This window comes from Hemibagrus wyckioides, linkage group LG09, assembly GCF_019097595.1.
Source record: "Hemibagrus wyckioides isolate EC202008001 linkage group LG09, SWU_Hwy_1.0, whole genome shotgun sequence".
In the NCBI taxonomy this organism is placed as follows: domain Eukaryota; kingdom Metazoa; phylum Chordata; class Actinopteri; order Siluriformes; family Bagridae; genus Hemibagrus; species Hemibagrus wyckioides.
The window spans coordinates 27,327,294-27,340,656 of record NC_080718.1 but is presented as its reverse complement, the minus strand read 5'-3'; the positions used below and the strand labels follow the sequence as shown (position 1 = coordinate 27,340,656).

General features: G+C 39.3%; 1 protein-coding gene across 1 annotated transcript in view; it reads left to right on the top strand.

The window, feature by feature from the left end:
• Positions 1-13,363, top strand: part of si:ch211-195o20.7 (cytospin-B) — a 31,219-nt gene that overhangs the window by 13,254 nt on the left and 4,602 nt on the right. Inside the window, exons 5-8 of the mRNA XM_058398542.1 lie at positions 9,735-10,093; positions 11,602-11,683; positions 11,774-11,837; positions 11,915-11,990. Of these exons, the coding sequence (XP_058254525.1) occupies positions 9,735-10,093; positions 11,602-11,683; positions 11,774-11,837; positions 11,915-11,990 (581 nt within the window). The remainder of the gene's footprint in view (positions 1-9,734; positions 10,094-11,601; positions 11,684-11,773; positions 11,838-11,914; positions 11,991-13,363) is intronic.

The window sequence follows — 13,363 nt, the reverse complement described above, 5'->3', positions numbered from 1 at the left end:
TGTGTAATGCAGTGTGTGTGTGTGTGTGTGTGTGTGTGTGTGTGTGTGTGTGTGTGTATTTAATGCAGTGTGTGTGTGTGTGTAATGCAATGTGTTTGTGTGTAATGCAGTGTGTGTGTGGGGGGGGTTGTGTGTAATGCAGTGTGTGTGTGTGTGTGTGTGTGTGTGTGTGTGTGTGTGTGTAACAATGTGTTTGTGTGTGTGTAATGCAGTGTTTGTGTGTGTGAGTGTAATGCAGTGTGTGTGTACTAATGCAGTGTGTGTGTTAATGTAGTGTGTGTGTGTATTAATGCAGTGTGTGTGTGTGTGTTAATGCAGTGTGTGTGTGTGTGTGTGTATTAATGCAGTGTGTGTGTATTAATGCAGTGTGTGTGTATTAATGCAGTGTGTGTGTATTAATGCAGTGTGTGTGTATTAATGCAGTGTGTGTGTATTAATGCAGTGTGTGTGTGTATTAATGCAGTGTGTGTGGGGGGGGGTTGTGTGTAATGCAGTGTGTGTGTGTGTGTGTTTAATGCAGTGTGTGTGTGTGTGTGTGTGTAATGCAATGTGTGTGTGTGTGTAATGCAATGTGTTTGTGTGTAATGCAGTGTGTGTGTGTGTATGTGTGTTTAATGCAGTGTGTGTGTGTGTGTGTAATGCAATGTGTGTGTGTGTGTGTAATGCAATGTGTTTGTGTGTAATGCAGTGTGTGGGGGGGGATTGTGTGTAATGCAGTGTGTGTGTGTGTGTGTGTTTAATGCAGTGTGTGTGTGTGTGTGTGTGTAACGCAGTACTTGTGTAATGCAGTGTGTGTGTGTAACGCAGTACTTGTGTAATGCAGTGTTTGTGTGTAATGCAGTGTGTGTGTGGGGGGGGGGTTGTGTGTAATGCAGTGTGTGTGTGTGTGTTTAATGCAGTGTGTGTGTGTGTAATGCAGTACTTGTGTAATGCAGTGTGTGTGTGTGTGTGTAACGCAGTACTTGTGTAATGCAGTGTGTGTGTGTAACGCAGTACTTGTGTAATGCAGTGTGTGTGTGTGTGTGTGTGTAACGCAGTACTTGTGTAATGCAGTGTGTGTGTTTGTGTGCGTGTGTGTAATGCAGTACTTGTGTAATGCAGTGTGTGTGTGTGTGTGTGTGTGTGTAATGCAGTACTTGTGTAATGCAGTGTGTGTGTTTGTGTGCGTGTGTGTAATGCAGTACTTGTGTAATGCAGTGTGTGTGTGTGTGTGTGTGTGTGTGTGTGTGTAATGCAGTACTTGTGTAATGCAGTGTGTGTGTTTGTGTGCGTGTGTGTAATGCAGTACTTGTGTAATGCAGTGTGTGTGTGTGTGTGTGTAACGCAGTACTTGTGTAATGCAGTGTGTGTGTGTAACGCAGTACTTGTGTAATGCAGTGTGTGTGTGTAACGCAGTACTTGTGTAATCCAGTGTGTGCGTGTGTGTAATGCAGTACTTGTGTAATGCAGTGTGTGTGTGTGTGTGTGTGTGTAACACAGTACTTGTGTAATGCAATGTGTGTGTTTGTGTGCGTGTGTGTAATGCAGTACTTGTGTAATGCAGTGTGTGTGTGTGTGTGTGTAATGCAGTGTATCCTGTAATCAGCTCCAGCTGTGATCTGAATAAAGACATTATTTATAATAAGGAGCCGGTTTCACTCTGACTCTCCCATTCCAATCTCCTCTCTCACTCTGTCCCTTCCTCTTCATCATTAACACTCCACTCTTCATCATTAACACTCCTCTTCATCATTAACACTCCTCTTTATCATTAACACTCCTCTTCATCATTAACACTCCACTCTTCATCATTAACACTCCTCTTCATCATTAACACTCCTCTTTATCATTAACACTCCTCTTCATCATTAACACTCCACTCTTCATCATTAACACTCCTCTTCATCATTAACACTCCTCTTTATCATTAACACTCCTCTTCATCATTAACACTCCACTCTTCATCATTAACACTCCTCTTCATCATTAACACTCCACTCTTCATCATTAACACTCCACTCTTCATCATTAACACTCCTCTTTATCATTAACACTCTTCTTTATCATTAACACTCCTCTTCATCATTAACACTCCACTCTTCATCATTAACACTCCTCTTCATCATTAACACTCCACTCTTCATCATTAACACTCCTCTTCATCATTAACACTCCACTCTTCATCATTAACACTCCTCTTCATCATTAACACTCCTCTTCATCATTAACACTCCACTCTTCATCATTAACACTCCACTCTTCATCATTAACACTCCTCTTCATCATTAACACTCCTCTTCATCATTAACACTCCACTCTTCATCATTAACACTCCTCTTCATCATTAACACTCCTCTTCATCATTAACACTCCTCTTTATCATTAACACTCCTCTTCATCATTAACACTCCACTCTTCATCATTAACACTCCTCTTCATCATTAACACTCCACTCTTCATCATTAACACTCCTCTTTATCATTAACACTCCTCTTTATCATTAACACTCCTCTTCATCATTAACACTCCTCTTTATCATTAACACTCCTCTTCATCATTAACACTCCTCTTTATCATTAACACTCCTCTTCATCATTAACACTCCACTCTTCATCATTAACACTCCTCTTCATCATTAACACTCCACTCTTTATCATTAACACTCCTCTTCATCATTAACACTCCACTCTTCATCATTAACACTCCTCTTCATCATTAACACTCCTCTTCATCATTAACACTCCACTCTTCATCATTAACACTCCTCTTTATCATTAACACTCCTCTTCATCATTAACACTCCTCTTTATCATTAACACTCCTCTTCATCATTAACACTCCTCTTCATCATTAACACTCCACTCTTCATCATTAACACTCCTCTTCATCATTAACACTCCTCTTTATCATTAACACTCCTCTTCATCATTAACACTCCACTCTTCATCATTAACACTCCTCTTCATCATTAACACTCCTCTTCATCATTAACACTCCTCTTTATCATTAACACTCCTCTTCATCATTAACACTCCTCTTCATCATTAACACTCCTCTTTATCATTAACACTCCTCTTCATCATTAACACTCCTCTTCATCATTAACACTCCACTCTTCATCATTAACACTCCTCTTCATCATTAACACTCCTCTTTATCATTAACACTCCTCTTTATCATTAACACTCCTCTTCATCATTAACACTCCACTCTTTATCATTAACACTCCTCTTCATCATTAACACTCCACTCTTCATCATTAACACTCCTCTTCATCATTAACACTCCTCTTCATCATTAACACTCCACTCTTCATCATTAACACTCCTCTTTATCATTAACACTCCTCTTCATCATTAACACTCCTCTTTATCATTAACACTCCTCTTCATCATTAACACTCCACTCTTCATCATTAACACTCCTCTTCATCATTAACACTCCTCTTCATCATTAACACTCCACTCTTCATCATTAACACTCCTCTTCATCATTAACACTCCTCTTTATCATTAACACTCCTCTTCATCATTAACACTCCACTCTTCATCATTAACACTCCTCTTCATCATTAACACTCCTCTTTATCATTAACACTCCTCTTCATCATTAACACTCCTCTTCATCATTAACACTCCTCTTTATCATTAACACTCCTCTTCATCATTAACACTCCTCTTCATCATTAACACTCCACTCTTCATCATTAACACTCCTCTTCATCATTAACACTCCTCTTTATCATTAACACTCCTCTTCATCGTTAACACTCCACTCTTCATCATTAACACTCCTCTTCATCATTAACACTCCTCTTTATCATTAACACTCCACTCTTCATCATTAACACTCCTCTTCATCATTAACACTCCACTCTTTATCATTAACACTCCTCTTCATCATTAACACTCCACTCTTCATCATTAACACTCCTCTTCATCATTAACACTCCTCTTCATCATTAACACTCCTCTTCATCATTAACACTCCTCTTTATCATTAACACTCCTCTTTATCATTAACACTCCTCTTCATCATTAACACTCCTCTTCATCATTAACACTCCTCTTCATCATTAACACTCCACTCTTCATCATTAACACTCCTCTTCATCATTAACACTCCTCTTCATCATTAACACTCCACTCTTCATCATTAACACTCCTCTTCATCATTAACACTCCTCTTCATCATTAACACTCCTCTTCATCATTAACACTCCTCTTTATCATTAACACTCCACTCTTCATCATTAACACTCCTCTTCATCATTAACACTCCTCTTCATCATTAACACCTCTTCATCATTAACACTCCTCTTCATCATTAACACTCTTCATCATTAACACTCCTCTTCATCATTAACACTCCACTCTTCATCATTAACACTCCTCTTCATCATTAACACTCCACTCTTCATCATTAACACTCCTCTTCATCATTAACACTCCTCTTTATCATTAACACTCCTCTTCATCATTAACACTCCTCTTCATCATTAACACTCCTCTTCATCATTAACATTCCTCTTCATCATTAACACTCCACTCTTCATCATTAACACTCCTCTTCATCATTAACACTCCTCTTCATCATTAACACTCCACTCTTCATCATTAACACTCCTCTTCATCATTAACACTCCTCTTTATCATTAACACTCCTCTTTATCATTAACACTCTTCATCATTAACACTCCTCTTTATCATTAACACTCCTCTTCATCATTAACACTCCACTCTTCATCATTAACACTCCTCTTCATCATTAACACTCCTCTTTATCATTAACACTCCTCTTCATCATTAACACTCCTCTTCATCATTAACACTCCTCTTCATCATTAACACTCCTCTTTATCATTAACACTCCTCTTCATCATTAACACTCCACTCTTCATCATTAACACTCCTCTTTATCATTAACACTCCACTCTTCATCATTAACACTCCACTCTTCATCATTAACACTCCTCTTTATCATTAACACTCCTCTTTATCATTAACACTCCTCATCATTAACACTCCACTCTTCATCATTAACACTCCTCATCATTAACACTCCACTCTTCATCATTAACACTCCTCTTCATCATTAACACTCCTCTTTATCATTAACACTCCTCTTCATCATTAACACTCCTCTTTATCATTAACACTCCTCTTTATCATTAACACTTCATCATTAACACTCTTTATCATTAACACTCCTCTTTATCATTAACACTCATTAACACTCTCTTCATCATTAACACTCTTCATCATTAACACTCCTCATCATTAACACTCCACTCTTCATCATTAACACTCCACTCTTCATCATTAACACTCCTCTTTATCATTAACACTCCTCTTTATCATTAACACTCCTCATCATTAACACTCCACTCTTCATCATTAACACTCCTCTTTATCATTAACACTCCTCTTTATCATTAACACTCCTCTTCATCATTAACACTCCTCTTTATCATTAACACTCCTCTTCATCATTAACACTCCTCTTTATCATTAACACTCCACTCTTCATCATTAACACTCCACTCTTCATCATTAACACTCCTCTTTATCATTAACACTCCTCTTTATCATTAACACTCCACTCTTCATCATTAACACTCCACTCTTCATCATTAACACTCCTCTTCATCATTAACACTCCACTCTTCATCATTAACACTCCTCTTCATCATTAACACCCCACTCTTCATCATTAACACTCCACTCTTCATCATTAACACCTTATCACTCCTCTTTATCATTATCACTCCACTTCACCATTAACACTCCTCTTCATCATTAACACTCCTCTTCATCATTAACACTCCACTCTTCATCATTAACACTCCACTCTTCATCATTAACACTCCTCTTCATCATTAACACTCCACTCTTCATCATTAACACTCCTCTTTATCATTAACACTCCTCTTTATCATTAACACTCCACTCTTCATCATTAACACTCCTCTTCATCATTAACACTCCTCTTCATCATTAACACTCCACTCTTCATCATTAACACTCCTCTTTATCATTAACACTCCTCTTCATCATTAACACTCCACCCTTCATCATTAACACTCCTCTTTATCATTAACACTCCTCTTTATCATTAACACTCCACCCTTCATCATTAACACTCCTCTTTATCATTAACACTCCTCTTCATCATTAACACTCCACTCTTCATCATTAACACTCCACTCTTCATCATTAACACTCCTCTATATCATTAACACTCCACTCTTCATCATTAACACTCCACTCTTCATCATTAACACTCCTCTTCATCATTAACACTCCACTCTTCATCATTAACACTCCTCTTTATCATTAACACTCCTCTTCATCATTAACACTCCACCCTTCATCATTAACACTCCTCTTTATCATTAACACTCCTCTTCATCATTAACACTCCACTCTTCATCATTAACACTCCACTCTTCATCATTAACACTCCTCTTCATCATTAACACTCCTCTTTATCATTAACACTCCTCTTCATCATTAACACTCCTCTTCATCATTAACACTCCACTCTTCATCATTAACACTCCACTCTTCATCATTAACACTCCTCTTTATCATTAACACTCCTCTTCATCATTAACACTCCACTCTTCATCATTAACACTCCTCTTTATCATTAACACTCCTCTTCATCATTAACACTCCACTCTTCATCATTAACACTCCTCTTTATCATTAACACTCCTCTTTATCATTAACACTCCTCATCATTAACACTCCTCTTCATCATTAACACTCCTCTTCATCATTAACACTCCACTCTTCATCATTAACACTCCTCTTTATCATTAACACTCCTCTTTATCATTAACACTCCTCATCATTAACACTCCTCTTCATCATTAACACTCCTCTTCATCATTAACACTCCACTCTTCATCATTAACACTCCTCTTTATCATTAACACTCCTCTTTATCATTAACACTCCTCATCATTAACACTCCTCTTCATCATTAACACTCCTCTTCATCATTAACACTCCACTCTTCATCATTAACACTCCTCTTTATCATTAACACTCCTCTTCATCATTAACACTCCACTCTTCATCATTAACACTCCACTCTTCATCATTAACACTCCTCTTCATCATTAACACTCCACTCTTCATCATTAACACTCCACTCTTCATCATTAACACTCCTCTTTATCATTAACACTCCTCTTCATCATTAACACTCCTCTTCATCATTAACACTCCACTCTTCATCATTAACACTCCTCTTCATCATTAACACTCCACTCTTCATCATTAACACTCCTCTTCATCATTAACACTCCACTCTTCATCATTAACACTCCACTCTTCATCATTAACACTCCTCTTCATCATTAACACTCCACTCTTCATCATTAACACTCCACTCTTCATCATTAACACTCCTCTTCATCATTAACACTCCTCTTCATCATTAACACTCCACTCTTCATCATTAACACTCCACTGTGGTTAGTTATGAGTTATGATGGTGTGTGTGTGTGGTTTTTGATGCTGTATTTTCTCACTAGACCAAACTCTTAAGTTCAAACTTCATCTAGATAACTGATACTTTCATGTCCAGAGTCCTTCTTGCTGGAACCTTTATAATGCACATCACACACCCACACACACACACATCAATAAATCTATTTTTAGACAGAATTATATCGTGTACATTATCATGATTTGACTTTTAGTCACTTGCTGTTTTGTCGTCTTTTTCCATGTGAATGAGTGTGTGATGTTTTCATTTGTGAGTCACATCCTGCCTAAATTATTTGCATGTAATTGTGTTTTGGGAACAAGAACGGTGTGTGTGTGTGTGTGTGAGAGCTAAAGTTCTACATTTTCCTACTTATTAATCAGCTCACTGTAAACCAAACGACGAAGCTACTCGGGAAGCTGATGTAGCGTCAGTTTTGTGAAGTCAGCGGTGCAGAGCTGAAGCTCTTGTGGGTTTTGTGGGTGTGGACACCATGCATAAACACAGCAAAGCAACATAAACTAAACACTAGTGTAATATCTTCTGTACTTTTCCCCCGGGTTATCGGTCATGTCTCAGGTAAAGACACCAGTGTAGACACCAGTTTCCTACTCTCTAGCATGCCGGATGGAGTGTGTATGTGTGTGTGTGTGTGTGTGTGTGTGTGTGTGTGTGTGGTGCTGTAGCTACGTGTAACACTGACATGAATTACAATAGAGAAACTCCTAACTGGATTCAGATGGTCTGAGTGTAACGGCTGATCTCGGGTCAGTTCCTGTTTGAGTGATATTCCGGGGAATATCGTGTTACGTAGCCGAGAGGGAAATAACTGTAGTGCCTCACCTTCATTCTGAATGATTCAGGAAAACAGCTAAGCTTCTTATTACTGCCATTAACTAAAATCAGATGGATTTTTATTCGTATTAAACGTCAGATGCTCTTAATACAAACGGAATATTTCAGTTCATCACTACTCAATCATTTTGTTTCAGACCCAGATTTTTCCATCTGTCTTTCTTTCTTTCTGTCTTTTAGTTGTACCTGTCTTTATGACCCTCCGTTTTTCTGTCTGTTTGTCTGTCTGTGGCTCTACCATATCTATCTGTCTGTCTGTAAATCTGTCTATCTGCTGTATCGTCTATCTGTATCTGCCTGTTTATCTTTTATCTCATATGTCTGTGTCTGTCTGTGTGTCTCTGTTGTCTGTCTGTCCCATCTACTGTATGTGTCTAACTACATCTCTGTCTAATTTATCCATCCATTTATCCTTCTGTCTGCCTGCCTGTCTGTCTGCATATCTGTATCCGACTGACTGTCTGCTTGTCTGTCTGTCTACTGTATCTATCTGTCTGTCTTTCCTTCTACATGCTGTATCTATCTGTCTGTCTGTCTGTCTACTCTATCTATCTACAATGTTGTCAAAAGTTTTGGGACGTCTGCCTTTACATGCACATGAATGTAATATGGAGTTGTCCCGCCCTTTGCAGCTATACCAGCTTCAACTCTTCTGGGAAGGCTTTCCACAAGGTTTAGGAGTGTGTTTATGGGAATTTTTGACCATTCCTCTAGAAGCGCATTTGTGAGGTCAGGCACTGATGTTGGACGAGAAGGTCTGGCTCACAGTCTCCACTCTATTTCATCCCAAAGGTGTTCTATGGGGTTGAGGTCAGGACTCTGTGCAGGCCAGTCAAGTTCCTCCACACCAAACTCACTCATCCATGTCTTTATGGACGTTGCTTTGTGCAATGGCGTGCAGTCATGTTGGAACAGGAAGGGGTCATCCCCATACTGTTCCCACAAAGTTGAAGCATGAAATTGTCCAAAATGTCTTGGTATGAAGCTGAAGCATTAAGAGTTCCTTTCACTGGAACTAAGGGGCCGAGCCCAACCCCTGAAAAACAACAACTGAACTCAATGATTTGGAGGGGTGTCCCAAAACTTTTGGCAGTATAGTGTATCTCTGTTGTACCTGTCTGTCGGTCTGTCTGTCTGTCTGTCCACCTTTTTGTCAGTTGGCCTGTCTGTCTGTCTCCTGTAGATCTGTCCTTCAGTTCATCTCTCTGCTGGTCTGCCAGTCTACCTGATCCACCTGTCTGTTGTTTCATGAATTGAGTATTTCTGCCTCAGATCTTTCCTGAATCCCATAAGAACTTGTCTGAAAGTTTACGATGAAGATGAACATGGTGTATTTTCTACCACATTAAAAACAAACCCTTCCTGTGTTTGTGTGTGTGTGTGTGTGTATGTGTGTCCAGATAGAGCGCAGCGAGTGGCTGCAGTTCCAGTCTGACCTGCAGGTGGCGCTTGTGGTAGCCGACCGGCTGAGAGCTGAAGCTGAAGAAGAGCTGAACACTCTGAGAGAGGCGCAGGTGGACTGGGAGAGGCAGCTGACCGACTCTAGGCAGGGCCAGCGAGAGGTCGAAGGTCAAGTGGAGCGCTTAAAAGCTGAGCTCGAACAAAGCAAAAAAGGACTCAGCCAAAGGTCAGAGACTCCCAGCCAGCAGGGGGCGACAGAAGGGAGTGTACGGAGCGGTGTGGAGAGATGGGGGAGTGAGCGAAGGACAGCAGAGGAAAAGAGGAAAGAGAAAGAGGCGGGAAGTACAGAAATACTTAAGTGAGTATACTGAGATCTGTAATGGAGTGTGTGTGTGTGTGTGTTAGGGTCTCTCCATGACTATGGCTGTATTCCATTACTGTACTTAACACACTATAAACGCTGTACGTTTAACAGTTCCCCTCAGGGAAATCCCAGTCACGTCACACAAGCCATTTCGTGACTATATTAGACTGACTGAAGTTAAGTAGATGCCTTCTCAGAAGGTTAAGAGAACAGGTTAGACTTCAGCTCCAAAAAGTTTTGCAATCTGAAGCAGTTACCTGTTTGGGCAAGCTCAGTAAAATCCTTTAGCAATGTAAACAAAAGCAATTAAATTCTTAAACATCTCAAGGAGTGCATATCCATGTTCCCAGGGTCCTAGATTTCCTCAGACTGCTTCAATAAAAGAACCTGTGAAAAGGGTTCCTAAGGTTCTAAAAGGGTTGTACTTAACTGCTCATGTATAATGCAGATTCCCAGGTTTGTAGGTTTATTCCTGCTGGATCATAAAGACAGGGGAACACAGGGTGTTAGAAGCATAAGGTCCAATGAACTATATGGTTCCAAAGGTTCCATAGATTATGGAGTAATGGGAACACTGGTCCTGGAATATAGGCTTTTGGGAGTATTAGGTATTTTGGATATAAGGCACTGGGAGCACATGGTTTTAGGAACATGAAGTCATTGGATTATACATCTTTGAACTTAGGTCATTGAACATTGACCCATGGCAATATAAGGCTTGAGGAAACATTTGATCATGGGAAAATGGAGGCTCGGGAATATAGAATTTACGAAACATTGGAGGCTTAGAAATCAAGGTTTTGTGAAAACTGGGCCTTGGAAATATGTAGTTTTGGGAACATCGGGGTTTGAGAATATAGGGTTTTGGGAAATTTGGGCTGTATGAACATGGAGCTTTGGGAAAATAGAGTTTGTGGGGAACATGGAGGCTTGGAAATCAAGGTTTTGGGAAACTGGGCCTTGGAAATATGTAGTTTTGGGAATATTGGGGTGAGGGAATATAGAGTTTTGGGAATTTTGGGCCGTAGGAACATGGAGCTTTGGGAAAGCAGGATTTGGGGGAACATGGAGCGCTTGAGAATATAGCGTTTGGGGAATGTGGAGGCTTGAGAATATAGGGTTTGGGGAATGTGGAGGCTTGGAAATCAAGGTTTTGATAAAACTGGGCCTTGGAAATATGTAGGTTTGGAAACACTGGGAAATATGGGAATATAGTGTTTTGGGAACTTTGGGCCGTAGAAACATGGAGCTTAGGAAAAGCAGGATTTGGGAGAACATGGAGGATTGGAAATCAAGGATTTGGGACCACTGGGCAATGGAACAGTATGGTTTTGTGATTGTTGGGGCATGGGAATATAGGGTTTTGGGAACAGTTAGGTCATGGAAACGTGGAGCCTTGGGAATATAGGGCACTGGGAACATGGATTCATTGGAACCTAAATAAATGCTTCGTTATTTTCAAATCCACATTATTTTTTACAGTACATGCTGTTGTTTTGCAGAAAACAGTCCTCCTCCCCCACCAGCCTAGTAAATGGTACATCCCAGAATTCTTTAGCACCGATCACAAGTCCTGTGAACAAAGTAAGAACAGCTCTGTGTTTTTTAACGGGTTATGTAACAGAAGGTGTTCTACATCTGCGTCAATAAAAAAACGTCCTGTGGATATTTCAGAACAATTTGACAAGAGAGAGGCTGAATCTGGACCAGCAGGACAACTGGATTAATTTATATAAAGGTATGCAGAGACATAATTCTGCTGATTTACTGAATGTAAACATTTTGAAATTGACTGTGTGTGTGTGTGTTTAACAGATAAAAAAGAGGACAATCCGTTTTCGCACTCGTCTCCTGTCATAGAGCTTTCTCCAAACAAGCTGAGCAAGATAAAGTGAGTGTGATCCTCGTTGTTTTGTCTCCTTTCTCACTCCTACTCTGTCCTCGTCTTGAGCTTCACTCACAGAAACGACTGAGACCCAGACCTCCACTTCCATACCTTCTACAATTTATCCTGACTCATGGTGAAGGTCAGCGAGCAGTTGTTTCCCTTTTAAAGTCAGAACATTTTGACGTTTTGTGTTTGACACAGCGTCTTGGGATGAACTCGGGGTCAGTGTGGAGGATGTTTAAAGCATTATGACAGCCAGAATTTACTGTTATACTTGGGAATGTCTAGAAATATCTGGTGCTGGTTTCTGGGCAGTGGGTAGAAGCTTATTTTTGCAGCACTTGTATCTGCACTTGGTCTGTATTAATGGAAGCCTGGTATTGGCCTCTACATCTATTGTGTCTATAAACTAACAGTTTATATAATGTCTTCTCTACGATAAGCATTTACACAGACGACTGATAAATAACACAACACATGCTTTCATTTCCTGTGTGATTATAACCTCCGGTTAAACAGAATCCTGGGTTTATGTAGTTGGAGGTTTCACACTGCTACTTTTCTTTCTTTCTTTCTTTCTTTCTTTCTTTCTTTCTTTCTTTCTTTCTTTCTTTCTTTCTTTCTTTCTTTCTTTTATTTCTTCCTTTCTTTCTTTCTTTCTTTCTTTCTTTCTTTCCTTCCTTCTTTTATTTCTTCCTTTCTTTCTTTTTCTTTCCTTCCTTCCTTCCTTCCTTCCTTCCTTCCTTCCTTTTTTCCCTTTCTTTCTTCCCCTCTTTCTTTCCTTACTTCTTTTATTTCTTCTTTCCTTCCTTCCTCCTTTCCCTCTTTCTTTCTTTCTTTCTTTCTTTCTTTCTTTCTTTCTTTCTTTCTTTCCTTCTTTTATTTCTTCCTTCCTTTCTTTCTTTCTTTCTTTCTTTCCTTCCTTCCTTCCTTCCTTCCTTCCTTCCTTCCTTTTTTCCCTTTCTTTCTTCCCCTCTTTCTTTCCTTACTTCTTTTATTTCTTCTTTCCTTCCTTCCTCCTTTCTTTCTTTCTTTCTTTCTTTCTTTCTTTCTTTCTTTCTTTCTTTCTTTCTTTCTTTCTTTCTTTCTTTCCTTCTTTTATTTCTTCCTTTCTTTCTTTCTTTCTTTCTTTCTTTCTTTCTTTCTTTCCTTCCTTCCTTCCTTTTTTCCCTTTCTTTCTTCCCCTCTTTCTTTCCTTACTTCTTTTATTTCTTCTTTCCTTCCTTCCTCCTTTCCCTCTTTCTTTCTTTCTTTCTTTCTTTCTTTCTTTCTTTCTTTCTTTCTTTCTTTCTTTCTTTCTTTCCCTTTTTTCCTTCCTTCTTTTCTTCTTTCTTTCTTTCTTTCTTCCTGTACTTCCGTGATGTCGGGGCGTTTTG